This window comes from Pelobates fuscus, chromosome 7 (assembly GCF_036172605.1).
Source record: "Pelobates fuscus isolate aPelFus1 chromosome 7, aPelFus1.pri, whole genome shotgun sequence".
In the NCBI taxonomy this organism is placed as follows: domain Eukaryota; kingdom Metazoa; phylum Chordata; class Amphibia; order Anura; family Pelobatidae; genus Pelobates; species Pelobates fuscus.
In genome coordinates, this window is record NC_086323.1 from 129,804,690 (window position 1) to 129,828,994 (window position 24,305).

Consider the following 24,305-nt stretch of genomic DNA (forward strand, 5'->3'; position numbering starts at 1 on the left):
AAGCCATCGGCCTCCCACGAGACGCGCTCGCCCAAACAGGCCCGAGCCATACCGCTAACACGCACAATTGGGACCCCTCTAGGGTTATTCCGTTTGTTCCTCAGAGGACCCGCTCGGATGCCAATGCGGGGGCCACGACTTGAGGTGAAGCAGGGCTATCCAGGCTCCAAAGGGACATCACCCACCACTATTTTTCTTTTTTATACCCATGGTTTGGGGGTCAAATGTAACTCCTCTTTATTAAGTTATATGTTCGCTAAACTGTATATAGTATATGATTTTTCGTTAGATAGCACAACCTATATAGTCTCATTAAAGCTAGACTAGTTACAGGAATGTACAGGGTTAATGTAACTTGGTATCAGTGTACTAGTCATCATACCTGTCTACTGCTTAGTCAAATAATATACGTGACTAATTATCTATTGCTAGACGGCTTGCATGCCAACTGCGCTTGTCCCAAGGGGGAAAAATTCTGTCCTACTTTCATTAACATCGTCCAGACGACACACATAGATAACTAAGAGTATATAATATAACACGTATGCGACCTACCACGCCATTGTCGGAACACTGTGGAAACTTAGGATAAGCAGACGCGATGCCGACCTATGGAATGTTTCTTAATTCACTCATTAGGCTACACAAATTTACTCTTATGTCCCTATATAAAAGGGAAAACGTGAACAGAGAATATTCACACTTGTGCTTTGGCCTGTGGGCCTCTGTAAAACCTGTTAACTCTACCTACAATCAAACATACACCACTTAGAACAAGCATAGATGTTTCAAGACGCATGCAGGGAGCTGTACCTACACGACTATACACTTTGGTTACACCAACCCAACTTACGTAGTGACGCAAATAGTTTGGTTACTTCCCAACGATATACGATGGTGTTAAAAACGGCAAGCGAAACCTATTCCAAGTCCACTGCCTTTTACCAAAGGTTAAAAGCCGGGAGATAACCCGTGACACCTCAGGCTAGTTATTAAAATTTAGTTTTATCTTAACTTTTTATTCTTATGCTCAAACTCTGCATGTCAGTGATGTCAGGATGCCGTAAGCCAGCTCGATCACACACAAAGAGATATCGACTAGACATGTCAGCATAGCATAATACGTATAACAAAAAACTAAAATTGTGCACAATATTCCAAGCCACTGTATAATCTATGTTTACATATATATATGCACGCTGTTGTGGCGTATAACTGCGCTTTGTACTTTCCTGCACAACAAAAATAAAGAATTAAAAAAAAAAAGACCATGAAATAAGGGTGTGGGTAGAAAAAAAAAGTATTTATATATTCAGTGAAATATAAAGTTGCTTGACAAAATAAAATGTCAGTGTTATAAAACATACAATAGTTTTTATTATTTTTGAGTATTCATATTTCAAATATTTACTATTCCATTCTGTCCACTGTTGGTAATGTAGCCACTAACTTATTGTTTTTTACTAGTAATATTAGTTCTTGATACTAAGAATTCTCTTGTATTCATATGGGGTCTAAGAATGATGATGTGGCACTTGGGAGCAAAAATACAACAAAGAAGACCAAGGCTGGATGAAAGTATTGCAAAAATTTCCACTGCAACCATGTATTTTCCCTTTGTGCTGACATAGGCTGGGATGAAGGAGATCCAAACACTTGTGAAGACCAACATGCTAAAGGTAATAAGCTTAGCCTCATTGAAGCCATCAGGTAAATCTCTTGCCAAAAAAGCAACTACAAGTGTCAAAAGGGCTAAAAAACCCAAAAAGCCCAGGGCTACATAGAAAAATATTACTGAACTATCTGTGCACTCTACTGTTATTATACCTTTAGATACTTTCATGTTTAGTTCAGGAGAAGATGGGTATAGCATTACCCAACAAGTGCAGATTATGGTTTGGATGCTGGAACCAAAAAATATCATTGAATTTGGAATCGAAGAACCCACCCATTTCCGGAGAGAGCTGTTTGGTTTGGTGGCACTGAATGCTATAACCACCGTTATCGTTTTAGCAAGAATTGAGGACACACAAAGTGAAAAAATTGTTCCAAAAATAGCTTGACGGACAAGACAAGTTATTGATAAAGGTCGTCCAATGAATAAAAATGAACAGAGGAAACACAGCAGGATAGCCACTAGAAGCAAGTAGCTCAGAATTCTGTTATTAGCTTTTACTAGAGGTGTATCACGATACCGTATAAAGACACACAGCACAGATACTGTGATCAAAGAACTGACACTGCTAATACTGGATAAAGCAATACCAAGTGGTTCATCATATGATAGAAACTCAATCATTTTTGGGATGCATTTAACTCGATTGTCGTTAGACCACTGGTCTTCAGAGCATCTCACACAGTCAGTAACATCTGCATTAACAGAAGAATATATAGAGTTAATTGTTATTCACTATAGTGATACTATTCATTTGAATACTTATATAATTTTCTAGTGTCATTTGAAAAAATAAAATAAAAAAGGTTTTCATATGAGGCTCACTATCAATGTTCCAACAATAAAATTCTGTGTTTTAGGTAAGCATCAATTAGTATTTATTATGACTTATTTTAGGAATAAAATCTACTTTACTCTCTGTCTCTTTTCAATGAATATATGAAGATAGCACTCTAGAACTGCAAGGCTTGGCTCAAACTGAGAGCTGCTGCCTCTCATTTTAGTAATCTGTTAGTAAAAATTATTGTAGAATGTAATATGTGATTCTCAGTTTGTAGCCCTGTTGATAGTTTGAACATACCTGTCTGGTTAGAAATTTCTCCATCAGAACATGGAATACAATCGTAGCAACAAAAAGGTTCTCCTTCTCGAGGTGCCTTCCTAAATCCAGGCAAGCAACTATCAGAGCAAACAGAGGTCGGCACCTAAAAGTAAAAGAATACACAATTTAGAAATCAGAATTAATTTAAGCTAAAGTGAATGGTTTAGTTTAAATTTGCTGTGTTTATCAAAGTGAACAGATATTTTTAAGCCTAAATCCTATCTATGAGGGATCCCAGAGAACATTTATTTCATACATACTTGAAAAGTGCAAGAAAACTATGAACTCCAGAATTAATCCAAACATAAAAATTAATAACACATGACCTGCTGCCTGGCTCAAAGCTGGATTTTTATGCTAATTGCCTGTAGGCACCGTATTCAAAGGTGCCCCCTTGCATCCCCTTCCCCACCTCCCCCTGAAAAAATAATTGTGCAAGCAAAGTGAATTTACTGAATATATTAAGGGAGGCATGATAATATCTAAAAAAAAAAAAAACAACATATATTCAAATTTGACAACTGACTATTTATGCACATATTTCTGCTTGTAATGTAGTGTGTTTTAATCTGGAAGTATAGTATGTGTGTGCAGTTGTGTAAATGCATGCAGGGTTAAAATTTTTCACATGAATAGGATAAAATGGGATTTCATGTTTGAGTGGGGAAAAACAACAGAGTTCTCTTATTTAGGATGCTTAGAGTAAAGATGGTTAAACAATTGATATAAAGGGGTGATTAGGAATATTAAGTATAGGGTTACTGTGGGGTTAAATGTAATATTAGGGCACAGGCCATGATTATTTAGAGGAGTTAAACCTAAGATTAAAGGGAAACTCCAGTGCCAGAAAAACGATCGTTTTTCTGGCACTGGAGGGTCCCTCTCCCTCCCACCCACCAATCCCCGGTTACTAAACGGGTGAAAACCCCTTCAGTCACTTACCTGAGGCAGCGGCGATGTCCCTCGCGGCGCTCCTCCTTGTGATTGCGTCGGCCGGTGGGCGAGACTGATCTCGCCCACCGGCCGAGGAGACCTAATGCGCATGCGTGGAAATGCCGCGCTTGCGCATTACGTCTCCCCATAGGAAAGCATTGAAAAATCATTTCAATGCTTTCCTATGGGGTTTTGAGCGACGCTGGAGGTCCTCACACAGCGTGAGGACTTCCAGCAACGCTCTAGCACAGGTTTCCTGTGCTAGAAACTAGGAAGTGACCTCTTGTGGCTGTCTAGTAGACAGCCACAAGAGGTGGAGTTACCCCTGCAATGTAATTATTGCAGTTTATGAAAAACTGCAATAATTACACTTGCAGGGTTAAGGGTAGTGGGAGTTGGCACCCAGACCACTCCAATGAGCAGAAGTGGTCTGGGTGCCTGGAGTGTCCCTTTAAGGCAAATATTTTTTTCAGGCTTATTAAACTATAAGCTCACTTGCCATGTCAAGGCAAAACCTTGAGTCCTACACTAAGGTGAGCACACAGAAACTGGAGGAGCTGGGGCAGTTCTGAGGAGTTTCTGCAGTTATGCCATCAATCATAGGATGCAGACTGGGCTACAGAGGACATTTCTGTAATAATAATACCGGTGTAAAACAGATCTACAAATATAATTGTATGATAATATGCTGAGACACTGATCCGCATGCTGGGGATGCTGCATTTCAGCTGTCAGCTCTCCACAGTAGAAAGCAGAAAACTTAACTTCAATTCCTGGAAATCACTGCTTTGTCAATAGAGGTCCAATGTGCTCTCACTTTTTTAGTCTAATGTAGTCATATTAAAGGGACACTATAAGGACCAATACAACGTTAGCCTAATGAAGCAATTTTTGTGTATCGATCAAACCCCTGTAGTCTAAATGTGAAATTCTTTGCCATGTAGGATTTAAATCACCTTGTTTATACTGCCCTAGTCACAGCTCCCCTGCATGTGACTTGTACAGCCTCCCTACACACTTCCTGTAAGGATAGATATAATGTTTAAACTTCCTTTATTCTGTTTAATTTAGAATTGTTTATCTCCTGCCCTGTCAATAGTCTGTTAGAGCCTGCAGAAGCCTTGCATACATGATTACAGTTTAATTAGCAGAGAAGGAGATAAGAGCTTCTAATGTAAACACACCGTGCTGTGATAACTGATTGAAAATGAAACATGTTTTTCATGTAGTCTGTGTGAGTAACAGGCAGGAGAGATGTGGCTAGGGTTGCATAAACAGAAACAGAAACAGAAAACTAAAGTTTATTAAATAACGTTTTTGTGCTTAGAGTTTCCCTTTAAATATAGAAGTGTGCTCTTCTTGATTATGATAACATGCCGTACCTGTGTATACTTATATCCCCATTTTATGGCATTCTCACTCAGGACCAGTTTCTCTCCCTTGGGTCCCCAGTCATCAAAGATTCCAACTTTGACCATATCTCCTTTTAGATCAGGTGACACTTGCCAATTTAAGACATCATACAGCCCTTTCAGTTCACCCTTCTCATCAAAAGCCACCCTTTCCCCTCCTGTAGTCACAAGGTGTACATTCTTGATGTAATAGAAAAGCTTTAAGAAAAAACAGAAAAGCATAATATTAGTGGAAAATTATAAATCTGAAATAATTTATTTAAATAACAGTGAATAACCGTGAAATTGAAAGTTAATTTGTAAAGTTTAGTCAAAATAACTGATTTGCTAAATTTCTAAAAAAAAAAAAAAAACAATGCTATGCACTTTGTGAATTTGGTTTTGAGTATCACAATTTATCTCACTTCCAATAAGCTTTTATCCATTAAATCAGATTTCATAAATTGCAGCCTGTAATTGTATAACATTTTTTTTTTGGCAGTCAATTAGGAAACCTAATGAAATGCTACCACTTCAGCTAGATTATAGTACATTGTAACTACACACACAGCTTCATTGCCGTTAGCTATTTTGGCCTAACTTGATTTTGCTTTTATTATTTTTCAGTTCATCCCATATTGTGATAATCTACCTTTTTAGTTCATCCCATATTTTAATAATCTAATAATCTGATGAACGCCTCAATATATGATGATAATGCTGTTGGTGGTGGCTCATATGCCACATTCAAAACACACTATGAGCTTGGCACTTGTATGACACATGGACCAGATGATGTACAAGTGTAAGCTATTTCTTTATGTGACCAACACAATAAATGTTTCACAGAGATGTGTAACTTGCAGCCCAAAGGTCCAAAGTTTATATGACACCCAAACATAACTTAAAAAGCTTTGTGTGAACTCACAGATTATTTTTTTTTTTGCCTCCTTTTGGACCAACAGCTAAAACAAATCTGAGAAAGGCTAAACTTAATGGACATATGTCTCTTTTGAGCTATGTAACTATGTTGTCATTATCTAACCTTCCACTTCCCCGATCTGTCTCTTTTCTTTAATACTTATCATCCTCCCAACTACACCTACTGTATATAAAGACATGACTGGAAGTAAGGTATTTGATTAACCATTTAGAGGCAGATGAAGACTCTTGAGGGATGGATTGCCAGTAGTTTGAGATTTTGAGTAAAATATACCCTGGGCTCAGATGGCCAGTTTACTTGTTCCAGACAGGGTTTTACCCACACTTTAGTTCATATAAAGTATCTTGCAAGTCCTCACATTTTTGTAAATATTTTATTGTTTACAAAAATTTAGAGTGTTAGTGTTTATTATTCAGGAACTGCTGTGTTTAAGCGTAATGTTTATTTTGAAGTATTTATGAAATAAGGCCTCCCATGATGTTGTTCACCATGCATATAGACTTGTCATATTGCATTTTCAATTGTGGATTTTTAAATAATATCTTATTATATATATATTTTTTATTTTTTTTATGAAAAAAACGTTATGACGATAGTACACAGAAAATGATATGGATCTTTAAATACAGTGAGTGCAAATGACTAGAAATGTCTTTAGAAAATAGGTGTTAAATCGCCTAGCAAGCTAAATGTTTAATAAATGCTCCTGCAATTGATATCAGCTACATTTTTTTTTAGCACTATCAATAAATACTATCACATACCTGCCAAGGTTGAACATTTTCAACGTCTGTACATGTCCCATTGAAAAATGGCCCATTCCCTGATTCACAGAAAATCATGTTATGTATTGCTTGGGCCACGGCATATACAGCATTATACACGGAAACTGCTAATCTGAAGTTTTTAGTGTCATACACAGAGCTGTCAAGTTTAGTTAGGTCTTCATTACCCGTGCAAATGGTGGCATTAGTTCCATATAAAGATGAAACTGTATTATTGCTCAACCACTTACATGCAAAAACATACGCCCAGAATTCCTTTATAAATATATCTTTAGGGTAGTTTAAAGGATGAACGCTGTACAAAAAATTTCCGAAACCTGGGATATTGGAACTGTATTTTGCAAGACCTACAGTCCCATTCAAGGTTGCCCATAAATCATTTTGGGTAAACACAGCAGAAGGGATCCAGCTTCCCACTGCAATCCATACTTTCCCAACAATTTTCTCCTCCGTGACTGACTGTAGTAAAGCAATGAGCTCCGTAGCATAGGCATACAGGACAATGACATTGGCTGTTGATTTACGTATGACACTGACAATGTCATCCAAGTTCTCTTTACTCGGTGGGGTGGAGAGAGTTTTGGCAAAAGCCACACATATGCCATTATTATTCATCTCTGATTGTAGCTTCAGACTACCTTGATTCCCATAATCATTATTGGAGGCGAGTATACCAACCCAGGACCAGTTAAAATGCATGATCAACTGGACCACAGCCACTGGTTGGGAGTCAACAGTACCCACAGTTCTCAGAAAAGATGGAAACTGAGTTTTGTCAGCCAGAGAGGGAAGAGCTGATGCATAACTGATCTGCAAAGAAGAAAACGTTTGGAATGTATTACATAATAGGATGTGGGAAACAGTCAGCTCCTGAAAGACAGGAACACATTGGAATCTATTGGGCCATCTACTCTATCAATAGTTTGTGTTGTACTCAGGATATCTAAGCGTACTTTGAATATTAAACAAAACGTGTACAAATATTGAAAAAAAAAAAGATTTTTTGATTTTGGCTAAATGTATGACCCTATGGATTTTCTTTCCCTGAAAAAAAAGTTACATGAGTTTTAAAATCACAACAAAATAGCAGAGCTTTCAAGATTTAAGAAATGTAACACCATTTTCAGCAGCTTGGCAAATCCCTCTGAAATGTTTAGCCCAGAGAAGTGGGTGATCAGATGTTCAGTGCCAACCTCAAATGTAAAGGAGAAAGGTTCACTTGTGGTTAGTTTGTGATGGCTCATGGGGACAAAATGGTATAAATGTTTATAACCTGCAATTCATGTAATGGGTGCCAGGATTTCCTTAGAACTATATAGAGGAATCTCATTTCTAGATAAATTCCATTACAATTTCATTAATATTGATACTTACATCCTGAATTAGCCAATTTTCAGTTATCACTTTACTAGCTGTCCTGATGCACAGTGATGCACACTGATCAGTATGTCTGTACCACCTCACATTCCCTGAAATTATTACTCCAGCCCTATGTCTCAAGTTGTTACCATTTTATAATTTGGGTCGCAAGGTACTAGAATGATGTGAGCCTACAGAATCAACAACTACAAGAATACTTTGATTTTAAATCTGTAGTTATAACTATATGCAGTTCCAAAAAAATGTGTTATTATAAATGTATGGAGAGTGGAGACAAGATGTAAATCCAAAATGTATTGCGTAACGTACTATAAAAATACAATAATTCTACAGACATCCTTCTATACACTGGAGACAAGTTTACATTTTCTGTCAGTTATAGGTAGCGTAGTAACCAAAATTGCTCTTCTCTGCTCTGCTACTCTTAAAAAGTAGATTTTTTTTGAAAATGCAGAAGTACATATTTTTCTTAGATCAAGTTATGTAAAACAGATACTAGATAATTTAAGGAGAGGTTAAAGTCATATGATTCGTGAGCCGCCTATTGCATTATATTGGCATTGCATTGAAAATGTTCGATGATAGTAACTATCAATATCCTGGTCTATCATCATCTTGTAAAAAAAAGTTTAGATCTGTTCATTTGAGCTGTAATTCACCTTTATAAGAGTATGGATAAAGTTATTACATTTTGTATTCTTTAAGGAGAGAGAGTATCAGAGTATTAGAAAGTCTGTGATGTACCAACTCCTTGCACACAGTGTGTACGACGGTCTGCCTTGGTTAGTTAATTAAGTTAACTAAAATGTAGCTTTTTAAACAGCAATTGAAATGTGTAATGGTTAGCAATGCTTTCAGCCTCAAAACACAGAATTCACAGGGAATTTTAAATTTAAGGTCAAAATAGCCAAATTGGAAAAAGTCAGCTGCTCTGGCCTTAAATTCGAAATTTACTTTGAATTCACTTCAAATTCTCACTTTAGTAAATATCTTTGGAAAGCTTTTGGTACCCACATACATTACCTGTGGGAACAGAGTAAGCCCAAGTATCCTTGCCACAGCAACGGAACCAGATGATGGTGAATCTCCGACCACGGCAGCCAGCCTTGGAAGTTCTGAATTACAGCTGTAATTTGGCACACCTGTTTGCTTTCCTGAGAGATAGCTCATCACACTATCAATAGCTGCAGCATCTGAGTAACATGTGTCATAGACTTCATATCCTAGGCTTACATTTGGCATCAGAAAGGGATTTCTGTTTATCTCTTCTGTGGCATATAGCATTGCAAGAACATACTGATACTTCTCCGTATAGAACCTTGTAAGAAAAATAAACACATGCATTGCATAGAAAGGTGAGCAGACTCAATGTAAACTGTATTTAATGTGATTGGTGTATTTAACCTCTTCCTCCCCAAACCATGTACACGCAAGTTAAATTTTGTGTCGTATTACAAAGAATCAAATGTTAACCCCTCCATGGCTCTGATCTTGCCTTGTGCAGACACTGTAAATGACATCCTCAACTCCACCCTCCCTCTACAGGAGGCTCTCTGGCTCTCTGTATAGCCTACATTTTAGCAACCAGGATTTGGGATGGTGGGGTTTGGACCTTACTCAATGACAAAAAGATGGATAGACAGACAAGCAGACACGTAGATATATATATAGATAGATAGATAGATAGATAGATAGATAGATAGACTAGAATGGTAGGTCTCTTCCTATATTTCATTCAATTGAATGTAAATTAGTATAAAAATCCAATGTGACATTAACAAGGGATTTACTTGTGTTTAGTTAACAAGAGGTTGCTGGCAGAATTAATCTGTGAATTTGCTATGTTGTTTGCAAACAAGTGAAGGAAAACTGTTTTAAAAGTATTTAAATATGTTCAAATGGTTCAACAGTTATGATTCCCAATAAACTTTACTAAAAATACATGGTGCTAATCATAACAAGTTATATTAATCCAGCAAATAAAGTGAAATATATATTTTAGAAAAAGCTACTTGTGTCTCTTAAAAATAAAGTTTTATCTTTCTTCTTTCGTTCTAATTCTGCCTGTTTCCATTTCTCCTCTATCCTTGCCTCTTCTCTCACTGTGAAACTTAATTAATTGTAAAATGTAGACAAAAACTTAAGTAATTCACTACATCGCAATCACATTCTCATACTCTCGCTTAACATCTCTCACTCATCTTTCCTCTTTTGTGTGTATTCCTCTTTTCAGTTTGCATCTGTCTCTCAATCTCTTTGTTCTTTCACTTTCTATTATCTTATTTTCCTTCTCCTTTGCTTTTTACCAGTCTCTATCACAGTCTCCCACTTTCTCTCTTTTTTTAATCAGTTTATCTTTTTGTTTATCCTTTCGCTGTCTTTCTCTTTTTCCCTTTCCTCATTTCTCTCTCATGTGGTTTCTCATATGCTGGTACTCTCCTTCTTTCTCTCCTTCTTTCTCTCTTTCTTTCTTTCTTTCTTTCTTACTTACTTTTCACATGTTCTGTTTGAAGGCTTTTCTTTAAATGTAAATTTCAGCTTCACCGTTTTTTCGTGTACGGGAATTAATCCTCCTATTATGAAATCACCTTGTTTTACATAGGCAGGAAGTGGAATGTTTTTATTCTGACATGATTTATAAGCCTGTGTAATATGAGTCATTATCAAAAGAAATCTTGTTGTGACCAGGAACATTGTCTGAGAGAATAAAAAGAGCAATCACAGCATGGACAACAATGAAAACAAAGACATATGCAAAATAATGCATTAAGGCTGCTTAGAAAGTCTGATAATAACTAGTAATTAGGATATATTCCATTGATCACCCACCTGCCAAAACAATAGTTAGTCTGTAGCTGTGTTCTCTCTCAAATGAGCAGTTCAATTTGACTGTTACTTAAAACCAAAAGGTTTTGAATATAAGTTCTTACTTCGTTACCAGTTATATAGTAGTTAAAATATGTGTTATGGTTAATGAGAATATCACAAATATATTATAATGACACAGTTTCTGCAAAGAACACATATCACAAACGAATATACATTTAAACAAATATGGTACTTCTATTTAGTGCTTGCATTGAATGTATTTTACAGGAGTCAATAAAATTGTACAAATATAACGCTTTGCCAAATCTGTGAAAGTTACACTTACCCCTATCATTTAATATTTTAACACTTCAAAGGATATAGACTGTATTTTTATTAAAGGCATGAGGTCCTTGAAATTAATTAATAATGGACAGGAAAAAAATGACAAGAAAAGTTACAAATTACAGCTAACGCTAAAAGAAAGTATCAAATAGAAAACGAATGCAGTGTGGGAAATATTTACTAATTTTGTTAAATATTTGAAGTTCTGGTGTAGGGGAAAAGGGAAAAGAAATCCTATCCCAATACTGTCACTACTTGCATATGTAAGCTCAACCTGAGCTTAGAAACAATTCTTGGAGAAGAATATGGAAGACACGTGTAATTTATCAATGGAGCTTTGCCTACGTGTAAAATTAATCACAATATCACATGTTGCTAGATACAACCATAGTGATCAGACAGGAAACTATAGAAAGGTAAACATCAGAACGATATCCCACCTGCCTCATCTTCATACAGACTCCATGATTAACAAACACATTGTGCTAAAGTTTTAAACCTAAAAATAGTTAGAGAAAAAGGAAATCTAAAAATAGTTCATTTTCGTGTGACCTAGGGAATCTCGCATAGTACCACTTACAATTATGCCAAATGTAAATCGGAATACATATAAAACACGTCTACAATATTTTCTTATTAGAGGTAACTCCTAATAAAACATTTTTTTTTTTATTTTGCTACCTTATTTAAAATTATGATAGACATTTAGTTTAATTTTACATATGTATCAATGAAACAATTACTTCAGTATTTCTGGATAATGAATCTAAATATGCGTTATAATTAAAAATGAGCAACATAATAATCATGTTTAGAATTTGTTCAACATAATGTTCTGTTTCATTGTATTTAACTTACCAGTTTAAAAGTGTTATAATGGCAAGGAATGGATACCTGTGCACGTAAATCTTTTTTTTGCATTAGTGATCTAATTTTATATTGGCAGCCTATATATTCTTCTTAAACCTATTGAGATTAGTATGACTACCATATAATTAAACCAATTTGGCCTTTAGCCTGCAGTATTTCTAAAAGACTGCAATCAGTATAATACTAGACTACGATAATGACAGGGTGGAAAGATGATGAAAGTGTCAAACACAAAGATAATTATTATATTCAGTGCAATCCAGTACCCATAGGAGATGTTGGCATTTGACATTAGTAATTAAAAGTTAAGTTCAGCAAGGTAGATGACATTGGAAAATGTGGGATTCCATCTGTAAATACTATTTTTATTATATTTTATAATGTAACATTTTAATTTATTGGAAAAATATCATCTATATTTTATTTATAATAAATGCAGAATTAAGGGTCAATAGCAGCTTGACTTCAAAGTCCGCAACACAGAAGGACTATGTGGGTAGTGGAGGTTATAAACCCCAAGTTAATTATAGAGAAAAAGAAGACCTTAGCGGACTAGAAGAGTAAAGGGCAAACTGCCGTTCCTCTAATAGCCCACCCAGGAGTACCCACAACAGTAAGGGCGGCTCAAGGGGCACACTATGTACAATCAAACAATCTTTATTAAATAATATTTTAATTTAGTAGAAAAAAATAGTAATAGTGCAACACACAAAAGTGCTAGTGAGATTAAAAAGGAAAAGCTCGATGCAGCTTCAGTAGACCCTTGCAAATATAAATGGAAATGGCTATAGGGCAATGATGATAAATTGGCCTATACCGTCAAAGTAATAATCATATGGTCACTAGTGATGTCGCGAACACAAAATTTTCGGTTCCTGAACGGCGAACGCGAACTTCCGCAAATGTTCGCGAACGGGCGAACCGGGCGAACCGCCATAGACTTCAATGGGCAGGCAAATTTTTTCTGGCCACAATAGTGATGGAAAAGTTGTTTCAAGGGGACTAACACCTGGACTGTGGCATGACGGAGTGGGATCCATGGCAAAACTCCCATGGAAAATTACATAGTTGATGCAGAGTCTGTTTTTTTTTTTTTTATTTGCATGCTCAAGATTTATTTGATACAATCAGTGACATTCTAGATTTATTTTTGAAATGACAGTAATGAACTTTGTTAAAATGTCAAATAGATTTATTATAATAAGATTAAGAAAACGTGCAAAGATGCAGCCAGAATATGGATCTGATATTAAAAGATAACATAATGTTTGGCTGGAGTAGCTAATGAAATATTTTCAGCTAAAACAGCAACTGAAAATCTCACAGGCTTTTGATTTTTTTTTCCACTTCTCTTTATTTATTTTATTGTTCTTCATCTTTTTTTTTTTTATTATTCTTTATTTTTGTTGTGCAGGTGGGTACAAAGCATAGTCATACGCCACAACAGCGTGCAGTTATATTTGAACATAGAGAATTTGCACATTTTTGTTTTGAAAAACATAATGATAAACTAGGAAGCAGTCACAAGTAAGGTCAATTCTAGCGTTTTCATTAACATATCAAGTGTCGCTTGTCTAGAGGTGTCTTCTGTTTATCTAAAAACGGTGAGGTACAGGGTTAGACATAGATACGGCAGTTGTGAAACCAAGCTAGTGTATGTGGGGTGGCTGTATACCCCGAGAGATGTTGCTAGATTTTTGGTGGGGGTCGCTGGAGATATGGACTGTTGGGATCCCACACATTTATGATAGTGGGCAAATTGCAGAGATCTGCTTAGGGTGCCCGGGGTAGCCCATTAAGTGTGATGGTCAAGGATCTTTATAGTGGGTTCAGTAAGGATTTGACAGGTGCTTATGTAGAGCCCTGTTAGGCCATCTCTCTGGGTGATCGCATCTATGTGATAGGCATCAGAGCAGAGCATAAAACAAACAACAAGATTTAAACTAAAAGTAGGGCTTAATGGTTATGTACTGGGGGCCAAATTCGAATCGTGTGTCAAGTCCTGGATCTAGAGGACAGCGTTCAGCTTTAGCCTACTCCTAGGCTCGGGAACTTGTGGGTGAAACTTGGAGTCGCACCCTTCTGCATGTCTGTGTGTCTCCACCAGCTCCCATGTCTTCCACTCGCTTGAGCCTTGTCTGCCGTTGAGTAGCATAGCCCTGTAACTGGTCCTGGTCCACCGGGTCTTCTCTGTGTCGGTGAGTGGCGCTGCGGTGGGTGGCTAGTCTGGCGGTGTGGTTTGGGAGCGTGGGGTAGTTCCGTGCCGGATCGTTGTGCAGTGTAACAGTGGCGGGATGGAACGGCAGGTTTGCAATGGCGCCCTGCTCGGGTGATTGTGGGTGCTGGGCGGCTGTGCGGATGTCGATTCGCTTGATAGGAGTAGGTGATTGATGTGCGCTTTGTAGGAGTGGGAGGCCGCGGTGAAGCAGTTTGAAGCAGCTTACCCTCCAGCTTCCTCCAGAATGCATCGAAATGGCTTTGTATTCGCATGAGGATATCGTGCGAGGCGTCGCTTGCGTTGTCGGCACATGTCGTGTCCGCCATTTTAGGTAGGTCTCTGTTAGCTTTCATTGGCGTTATTCCTCTTCTCAGCAGTCTCGGGGTCGCCACCCCAGGGTGGACCGGGATCACCCTCCGGTCCGAGGGGGGGAAGCAGGGTTTGCTTGTGCGGTGAGCAGCTTCAAGGTGCCTCCGGGTAAGGGGAGCGGCCGCCTCCCCCGCCCGCCGCATACTAGGCCGCATTTTCGGTCGTGGGTTCAGTTGACCCCAATTGGGTCGTATGACATCCCGTTGTGTGCCCACTGTCGTAGATGGCAAGTGGGTGTCTGGGATTATTGTTTGTGTCGCTTGAATGGGCCATATTTTGCTTGTTTTGCTATGCTCGTGTGGGAGCTCGTGGAAAACACGACTCTCCGCCATGATGATCAGGCCCCGCCCCCCCCAGAGTCTGGTTTTAATCTATAAAGGGCATAAATCACCTAACATTCCTAAATTGTTTGGAATAACCTGCTTTAAAACAACAGGTATGATGTTGTATCGATCAGGTAGTGTAAGGGTTACGCCCGTTTCACAGTGACAGACCAAACTCCCCATTTAACGCACCGCAAACAACCGCAAACAGTCCATTTGCACAACCGCAAACTCCCCATTTGCACAAGCTTGGATACCAAGATAGTCATGTCCCGTTCCTTGTCCTCACTGATGTCATTGAAGGTCTCTTCCTCCACCCAGCCACGTACAACACCAAGGGTCCCCGAAAGGTGACAACAAGCCCCCTGGGACGCCTGCTGTGTTTGGTCTTCCACCTCCTCAAAGCCACCTTCCTCTGACTCCTCTTCTTCAGACTCCTCTCTCTGCGTTGCCTCTCTCTGCGTTATTATAAGGTGTGTTAAGTAGTACTATTCCTATCAGTTTCATCCCTCCTACTTCAAATTTGGGGCACTGCGCGTGCAGTCTAATGTGCCACCAGATAGGAATGGTGTGTTAAGTAGTACTATTCCTATCAGTTTAATCCCTGTTACGTCCCCTATCAGTGGACGTGTATATAAGGCATCGATTTTAGGAAGCGGGAGATGGAAAAACATGCTTGGTCGGTCCTCCTACTTCAAATTTGGGGCACTGTGCATGCAATCTAATGTGCCACCAGATAGGAGTGGTGTGTTAAGTAGTACTATTCTTATCCGTTTAATCCCTGTTACGTCCCCTATCAGGGGACGTGAATATAAGGCATCGATTTTAGGAAGCGGAGATGGAAAAACATGCTTGGTCGGTCCTCCTACTTCAAATTTGGGGCACTGCGCGTGCAATCTAATGTGCCACCAGATGGGAGTGGTGTGTTAAGTAGTACTATTCCTATCAGTTTAATCCCTGTTACGTCCCTTATCAGGGGACGTGTATATAAGGCATCGATTTTAGGAAGTGGGAGATGGAAAAATATGCTTGGTCGGTCCTCCTACTTCAAATTTGGGGCACTGCGCATGCAATCTAATGTGCCACCAGATAGGAGTGGTGTGTTAAGTAGTCCCCCTCATCAGGCCTTTTTTAGTCTAATGTATCGCCCACTGTCAGTCCCTTCGGGATCCATCCCTCATTCATCTTAATAAAGGTGAGGTAATCTAGACTTTTTTGACCTAGGCGACTTCTCTTCTCAGTGACAATACCTCCTGCTGCGCTGAAGGTCCTTTCTGACAGGACACTTGAAGCGGGGCAGGCCAGAAGTTCTATCGCAAATTGGGATAGCTCAGGCCACAGGTCAAGCCTGCACACCCAGTAGTTAAGGGGTTCATCGCTCCTCAGAGTGTCGATATCTGCAGTTAAGGCGAGGTAGTCTGCTACCTGTCGGTCGAGTCGTTCTCTGAGGGTGGACCCCGAAGGGCTGTGGCGATGCGTAGGACTTAAAAAGCTCTGCATGTCCTCCATCAACAACACGTCTGTAAAGCGTCCTGTCCGGCGTGGTTGTGGGAAGAGGAGGATTACTTTCACCTCTTCCCCTGTTAGATTCCCGTTGTGCTGTGACATCACCCTTATACGCTGTGTAAAGCATACTTTTTAATTGATTTTGGAACTGCTGCATCCTTTCCGACTTGCCATAATTCGGTAACATTTCAGGCACTTTCTGCTTATACCGGGGGTCTAGTAGCATGGACACCCAGTACAGGTCGTTCTCCTTCAGCCTTTTTATACGAGGGTCCCTCAACAGGCACGACAGCATGAAAGACCCCATTTGCACAAGGTTGGATGCCGAGCTACTTATGTCCTGTTCCTCGTCCTCAGTGATCTCTCTGAAGGTATGTTCTTCCCCCCAGCCACGTACAACACCACGGGTACCAGATAGGTGACAACGAGCACCATGGGATGCCTGTTGTGGTTGGTCTTCCTCCTCCTCCTCAAAGCCACATTCCTCCTCTGACTCCTCTTCCTCACAATCCTCTTCCAGCGTTGCCGCAGGTCCAGCAAGCGATGCTGATAAGGCTGTTTCTGGTGGTGATGGTGACCACAACTCTTCCTCTTCACGCTTATCTACGGCCTGATCCAGCACTCTTCGCAGGGCACGTTCCAGGAAGAAAACAAATGGTATGATGTCGCTGATGGTGCCTTCGGTGCGACTGACTAGGTTTGTCACCTCCTCAAAAGGATGCATGAGCCTACAGGCATTGCGCATGACCATCCAGTAACGTGGCAAAAAAATTCCCAGCTATCCAGAGGCTGTCCTAGCACCCCGGTCATACAAATATTCATTAACGGCTTTTTCTTGTTGGAGCGGGCGGTCGAACATTAGGAGTGCTGAATTCCAACGTGTCGGGCTGTCACAAATCAAGCGCCTTACTGGCATGTTGTTTCGACGCTGGATATCGGAAAAGTGCGCCATGGCCGTGTAGGAACGCCTGAAATGGCCACACACCTTCCTGGCCTGCTTAAGGACGTCCTGTAAACCTGGGTACTTATGCACAAAGCGTTGTACGATCAGATTACACACATGTGCCATGCACGGCACATGTGTCAACTTGCCCAAATGCAATGCCGCCAACAAATTTCTTCCGTTGTCACAAACCACTTTGCCGATCTCCAGTTGGTGCGGAGTCAGCCACTGATCCACCTGTGCATTCAGGGTGGACAGGAGTGCTGGTCCGGTGTGACTCTCTGCTTTCAGGCAAGACACTCAAAAAAAATGCCACACTGCTGAGCTCTGCAATGACGGCATTCTGGTGGTGGCAACAGCATGCGTTGATTGGCGTGCTGTCTTGCTGACCCCGGGTGTTGATGCATGCTGTCTGACTGTGACACTAGCACCTTGCAACGACCTCCCCCTGCTTCCAACTCGTCTCCTCCTCCTCCTCTCTGTCTCCCAATCTGAACTTTCCCCCTGTTCTTCTTCTCTTCTAGCGGGCACCCACGTGACATCCACTGACGCATCGTCATCATCAACCGCTTCACTTGTATCTGACAACTCAGCAAAGGAAGCAGCAGTGGGTACAACATCATCATCATCATCACACCGTACGTGTGTAATGCTGCCTGACTGAGACATATCCCTGTTATCTACATCCTCTGGCAAAAATGGTTGCGCATCACTAATTTCTTCCAACTGATATGTAAATAATTCCTCTGACATACCAAGTGAAGCGGCTGTGGTGCTAGTGTTGGTGGTGGCGGCAGGCGGGCGAGTGGTAACTTGAGAGGTGCCCGAAGCTAAGCTGGAGGAGGATGGTGTGTTGAGGTTCAGAGCGGAAGCTGTAGAAGATTGGGTGTCCTGTGTTAGCCAGTCAACTATGTCCTCAGAACTTTTCAAGTTTAAGGTACGTGGCCTCTGAACACTGGGCATTATTCTAGGGCCAAAGGGAATCACAGAACCACGACCACGACGGCCCCTGCGGGGTGGCCTGACTCTGCCTGTCATTTTTTTTTTCGATTAGTGGTACTATGCGTGCAAGCTACTGTGACAACAGATATGAGTGTCACTGGTGTGACACTGTGCCCTGGCAGGCCCTGAAGCGCACACTCGTGAAGGAAACTGACTGCTATTATATTACAGTCCAAAACTTTTATTTTTTTTATTAAATGCAAGCTATTGGGACACCAGATATGAGTGAGTGGTGGCACTGGGCAGGCCCTGAAACGCACACTAGTGAAGGAAACTGACTGCTATTATATTACAGTCAAAAAAGTTTAGTTTTTTTTAAATGCAAGCTATTGGGACACCAGGTATGAGTGAGTGGTGGCATTGGGCAGGCCCTGAAATGCACACTCGTGAAGGAAACTGACTGCTATTATATTACAGTCCAAAAAGGTTTTTTGTTGTTAAATGCAAGCTATTGTGACACCAGTGAGTGAGTGGTGGCACTGGGCAAGTGGGCACAGTATACGCTGTGAGCCTGACACACACGCTGGCAGACAACTAACTGCTATTCAATCTATTACAGTCAAAATTCTATTTTTTTAACAAAAATATACACTACTGTTACACCAGATATGAGTTGCACTGGCGTGACACTGTGACCTGGCAGGCCCTGAAACGCACACTCGTGAAGGAAACTGACTGCTATTATATTACAGTCCAAAAAGTTTTTTTGTTTTTTTTTTAAATGCAAGCTATTGTGACACCAGTGAGTGAGTGGTGGCACTGGGCAGGCCCTGAAACGCACACTAGTGAAGGAAACTGACTGCTATTATATTACAGTCAAAAAAGTTTAGTTTTTTTAAAATGCAAGCTATTGGGACACCAGTGAGTGAGTGGTGGCACTGGCCAGGCCCTGAAACGCACACTAGTGAAGGAAACTGACTGCTATTATATTACAGTCAAAAAAGTTTTGTTTTTGTTAAATGCAAGTTATTGGGACACCAGTGAGTGAGTGGTGGCACTGGGCAAGTGGGCACAGTATACGCTGTGAGCCTGACACACACGCTGGCAGACAACTAACTGCTATTCAATCTATTACAGTCAAAACATTTTTTTTTTAAATGTACACTACTGTTACACCAGATATGAGTTGCATTGGTGTGACCCTGTGCCCTGGCAGGCCCTGAAACGCACACTAGTGAAGGAAACTGACTGCTATTATATTACAGTCCAAAAAGTTTTTTTTTGTTAAATGCAAGCTATTGTGACACCAGATATGAGTGGTGGCACTGGGCAAGTGGGCACAGTATACGCTGTGAGCCTGACACACAGGCTGGCTGGCAGGCAGGCAACTGCAATTACATTACACAGAAAAAAAAAAAAAACAGACTGATGTTCTAGCCCTAAAAAGGGCTTTTCGGGGTGCTGTCCTTACAGCAGAGATCAGATGAGTCCTTCAGGACTGTAGTGGACACTGAATACACTAGCCTAGCTATCAATTTCCCTATCAAATCAGCAGCAGCTACACTGTCCCTACTCTCACTAAGAATGTAGCTTCACAATGAATGTAAAATGGATGCTGTCCAGGAGGTGGGAGGGTCTGGGAGGGTGGGTCTGCTGCTGAATGGCTGGAATGTGTCTGCTGACTGTGAGGTACAGGCCAGGGTCAAAGTTTACTCAATGATGACGAATAGGGGGTGGACCGAACAGCGCCACCATCCGTGGCGAACGCGAACAAGCGATGTTCGCCAGGAACTATTCGCCAGCGAACAGTTCAGGACATCACTAATGGTCACTAAGTAGGGGTATGACTTCAGAGGTTAGTAGCCGAACAATAGACTGTGGTTTATCTAGAAAAATAAGGGGTTCCACTAAATGGAATCCCCGAAGTACAAAATGTTACAGTCTGTATATATTCAGCTTGAAGTATAAAGTAAAAATTCAGACCATCTCTCTCTCCTGTTTTTGAGGATGTAGTATATAGCAGAGGAGATAAAAAAGATCGAGTCCACTCACTATTTCTTAGTAACTTATGATATTCATTAGAACTTAGGTTGCTAGGGTGGTCGCAGCTAAAAAACATACAGGGGTAAAATAAATTCAGTTACAATGTACTGATACGGACTAAATCCCCCAGTGTTACTGCATACAATAACCCAATATGTAATCCTTAAAGTCCTTAAAGTTTATAAATATATACACCTTCAGTGTGTGGTCTTATTGTTAAATCAGACCACACAAATCAGAAACATCCAGGTGATTTAAATTTAGAAAATCTCTTACTGCTAATAGAGGGATGTAGAATTAAAAAAATTTCCTCTCCCCTGGCCCCCACCCATGAGCGGTGGGTGGGGGCCCTAAACAAAAATAAGGGGGGGGACCTAATGTCCTCCCACTGGCCCCCACCCCTTTACAGGTTCTTAGTTAAAGGTCCCCCCCTCATTATTTTTAGGGTGAGGGGGGAAGGTAGGGGGATACTTTTTTTTTGGGGGGGAGGGGGTGACTAGGGGTTTGGGGACCCCTAGTCACCTGGGGGGGACATTTTTTTTAAGGGCCCCCACCCGCCGCTCAGGGGTGGGGACCAGGGGGAGGACAATAGATCCCCCCCCTATTGGCATTTAGGGCCCCCACCCGCCACTCAGGGGTGGGGGCCAGGGGGGAGGACATTAGGTCCCCCCCTTATTAGTATTTAGGGCCCCCACCCACCGCTCAGGGGTGGGGGCCAGGGGGGAGGACCTTATTCCCCCCCCCCTTTTTAGTATTTAGGGCCCCCACCTGCCGCTCAGGGGTGGGGGCCAGGGGGGAGGACATTAGGTTCCCCCCTTACACTGTGTGTAATATAGAGATACTGAGTGTAATACAGGGATACTGGGTGTAATATAGAGATACTGTATGTAATACAGAGATACTGAGTGTAATACAGGGATACTCTGTGTAATATAGAGATACTGAGTGTAATACAGGGATACTGTGTGTAATATAGAGATACTGTGTGTAATACAGAGATACTGAGTGTAATACAGGGATACTGAGTGTAATACAGGGATACAGTGTGTAATATAGACATAATGTGTGTAATACAGAGATACTGAGTGTAATACAGGGATACTGTGTGTAATATAGAGATACTGAGTGTAATACAGGGATACAGTGTGTAATATAGACATAATGTGTGTAATACAGAGATACTGAGTGTAATACAGGGATACTGTGTGTAATATAGAGATACTGAGTGTAATACAGGGATACAGTGTGTAATATAGAGATACTGTGTGTAATACAGATACACTGAGTGTAATACAGGGATACTGTGTGTAACATAGAGATACTGAGTGTAATACAGGGATACAGTGTGTAATATAGACATAATGTGTGTGATACAGAGCTACTGAGTGTAATACAGGGATACTGTGTGTAATATAGAGATATTGAGTGTAATACAGGGATACAGTGTGTAATATAGAGATACTGTGTGTAAAACAGATATACTGAGTGTAATACAGGGATACTGTGTGTGATATAGAGATACTGAGTGTAATACAGGGATACAGTGTGCAATACAGAGATACTGAGTGTAATACAGGGATACTGTGTGTAATATAGAGATATTGTGTGTAATACAGAGATACTGAGTGTAATACAGGCATACTTTGTGTAATATAGAGATACTGAGTGTAATACAGGGATACAGTGTGTAATACAGGGATACAGTGTGTAATACAGAGATACTGAGTGTAATACAGGGATATAGTGTGTAATATAGAGATACTGTGTGTAATACAAAGAGACTGAGTGTAATACAGGGATAATGTGTGTAATATAGAGATACTGTGTGTAATATAGAGATACTGAGTGTAATACAGGGATACTGTGTGTAATACAGAGATACTGTGTGTAATACAGGGATACTGTGTGTAATATAGAGATACTGAGTGTAATACAGGGATACTGTGTGTAATATAGAGATACTGTATGCAATACAGAGATACTGAGTGTGATACAGGGATACTGTGTGTAATATAGAGATACTGTGTGTAATACAGAGATACTGAGTGTAATACAGGGATACTGTGTGTAATATAGAGATACGGAGTGTAATACAGGGATGCTGTGTGTAATATAGAGATAATGTGTGTAATACAGAGATACTGAGTGTAATACAGAGATACTGAGTGTAATACAGGTATACAGTGTGTAATACAGGGATACAGTGTGTAATACAGAGATACTGAGTGTAATACAGGAATAATGTGTGTAATATAGAGATACTGAGTGTAATACAGGGATACAGTGTGTAATATAGAGATACTGTGTGTAATACAGAGATACTGAGTGTAATACAGGGACACTGTGTGTAATATAGAGATACTGAGTGTAATACAGGGATACAGTGTGTAATACAGGGATACAGTATGTAATACTGAGATACTGAGTGTAATACAGGGATACTGTGTGTAATATAGAGATACTGAGTGTAATACATGGATACAGTGTGTAATAGAGAGATATTGTGTGTAATATAGAGATACTGTGTGTAATAGAGAGATACTGAGTGTAATACAGGGATACAGTGTGTAATACAGAGATACTGAGTGTAATACAGGGATACTGTGTGTAATATAGAGATACTGTGTGTAATACAGAGATACTGAGTGTAATACAGGGATACTGTGTGTAATATAGAGATACTGAGTGTAATACAGGGATACTGTGTGTAATATAGAGATACTGTATGCAATACAGAGATACTGAGTGTGATACAGGGATACTGTGTGTAATATAGAGATACTGTGTGTAATACAGAGATACTGAGTGTAATACAGGGATACTGTGTGTAATATAGAGATATGGAGTGTAATACAGGGATGCTGTGTGTAATATAGAGATAATGTGTGTAATACAGAGATACTGAGTGTAATACAGAGATACTGAGTGTAATACAGGTATACAGTGTGTAATACAGGGATACAGTGTGTAATACAGAGATACTGAGTGTAATACAGGAATAATGTGTGTAATATAGAGATACTGAGTGTAATACAGGGATACAGTGTGTAATATAGAGATACTGTGTGTAATACAGAGATACTGAGTGTAATACAGGGACACTGTGTGTGATATAGAGATACTGAGTGTAATACAGGGATACAGTGTGTAATACAGGGATACAGTATGTAATACTGAGATACTGAGTGTAATACAGGGATACTGTGTGTAATATAGAGATACTGAGTGTAATACATGGATACAGTGTGTAATAGAGAGATATTGTGTGTAATATAGAGATACTGTGTGTAATAGAGAGATACTGAGTGTAATACAGGGATACAGTGTGTAATACAGAGATACTGAGTGTAATACAGGGATACTGTGTGTAATATAGAGATACTGTGTGTAATACAGAGATACTGAGTGTAATACAGGGATACTGTGTGTAATATAGAGATACTGAGTGTAATACAGGGATACAGTGTGTAATACAGGGATACAGTGTGTAATACAGATATACTGAGTGTAATACAGGGGTACTGTGTGTGAAGGACTTTTATGCAATTGCCTATATGCTTCAGTTTAATTATCTCCCTGCTATTTTAAGATCTATATTTTTCGGTTCCAAATGTCAAGAATGAATGTATTCATATACCGAACGGGGACCACACACCCTGGGTAGCAAGTAGCAATTAGAACACAGAGAAAACCACAACTTAATTGCTACTGGGTGGCCGCCATTCGACA

General features: G+C 40.0%; 1 protein-coding gene across 1 annotated transcript; it reads right to left on the reverse strand.

Moving 5' to 3' along the window:
* Positions 1–1,450: 1,450 nt before the first annotated feature.
* LOC134569214 (extracellular calcium-sensing receptor-like) lies at positions 1,451–9,493 on the reverse strand. Its single transcript, XM_063428128.1, has 5 exons — positions 9,233–9,493; positions 6,809–7,639; positions 5,093–5,320; positions 2,757–2,880; positions 1,451–2,370 (listed from the first exon to the last, which is right to left on the reverse strand). The coding sequence occupies exons 1-5, from the start codon at positions 9,491–9,493 to the stop codon at positions 1,451–1,453; spliced, it is 2,364 nt and encodes a 787-aa protein (XP_063284198.1).
* Between the last annotated feature and the right edge of the window lie 14,812 nt (positions 9,494–24,305).

What these genes read in the sequence shown, in the direction of transcription:
- LOC134569214 (XM_063428128.1), bottom strand. Translation starts at nt 9,493, where the DNA reads ATGCTATATGCCACAGAAGAGATAAACAGAAATCCCTTTCTGATGCCA. An exon ending in GGGGATATAAGTATACACAG is followed by an intron (nt 2,881 to 5,092) that starts GTACGGCATGTT and finishes TTTTACTTTTAG; the next exon opens with GTGCCGACCTCTGTTTGCTC. An exon ending in AGAAATTTCTAACCAGACAG is followed by an intron (nt 2,371 to 2,756) that starts GTATGTTCAAAC and finishes CTGTTAATGCAG; the next exon opens with ATGTTACTGACTGTGTGAGA.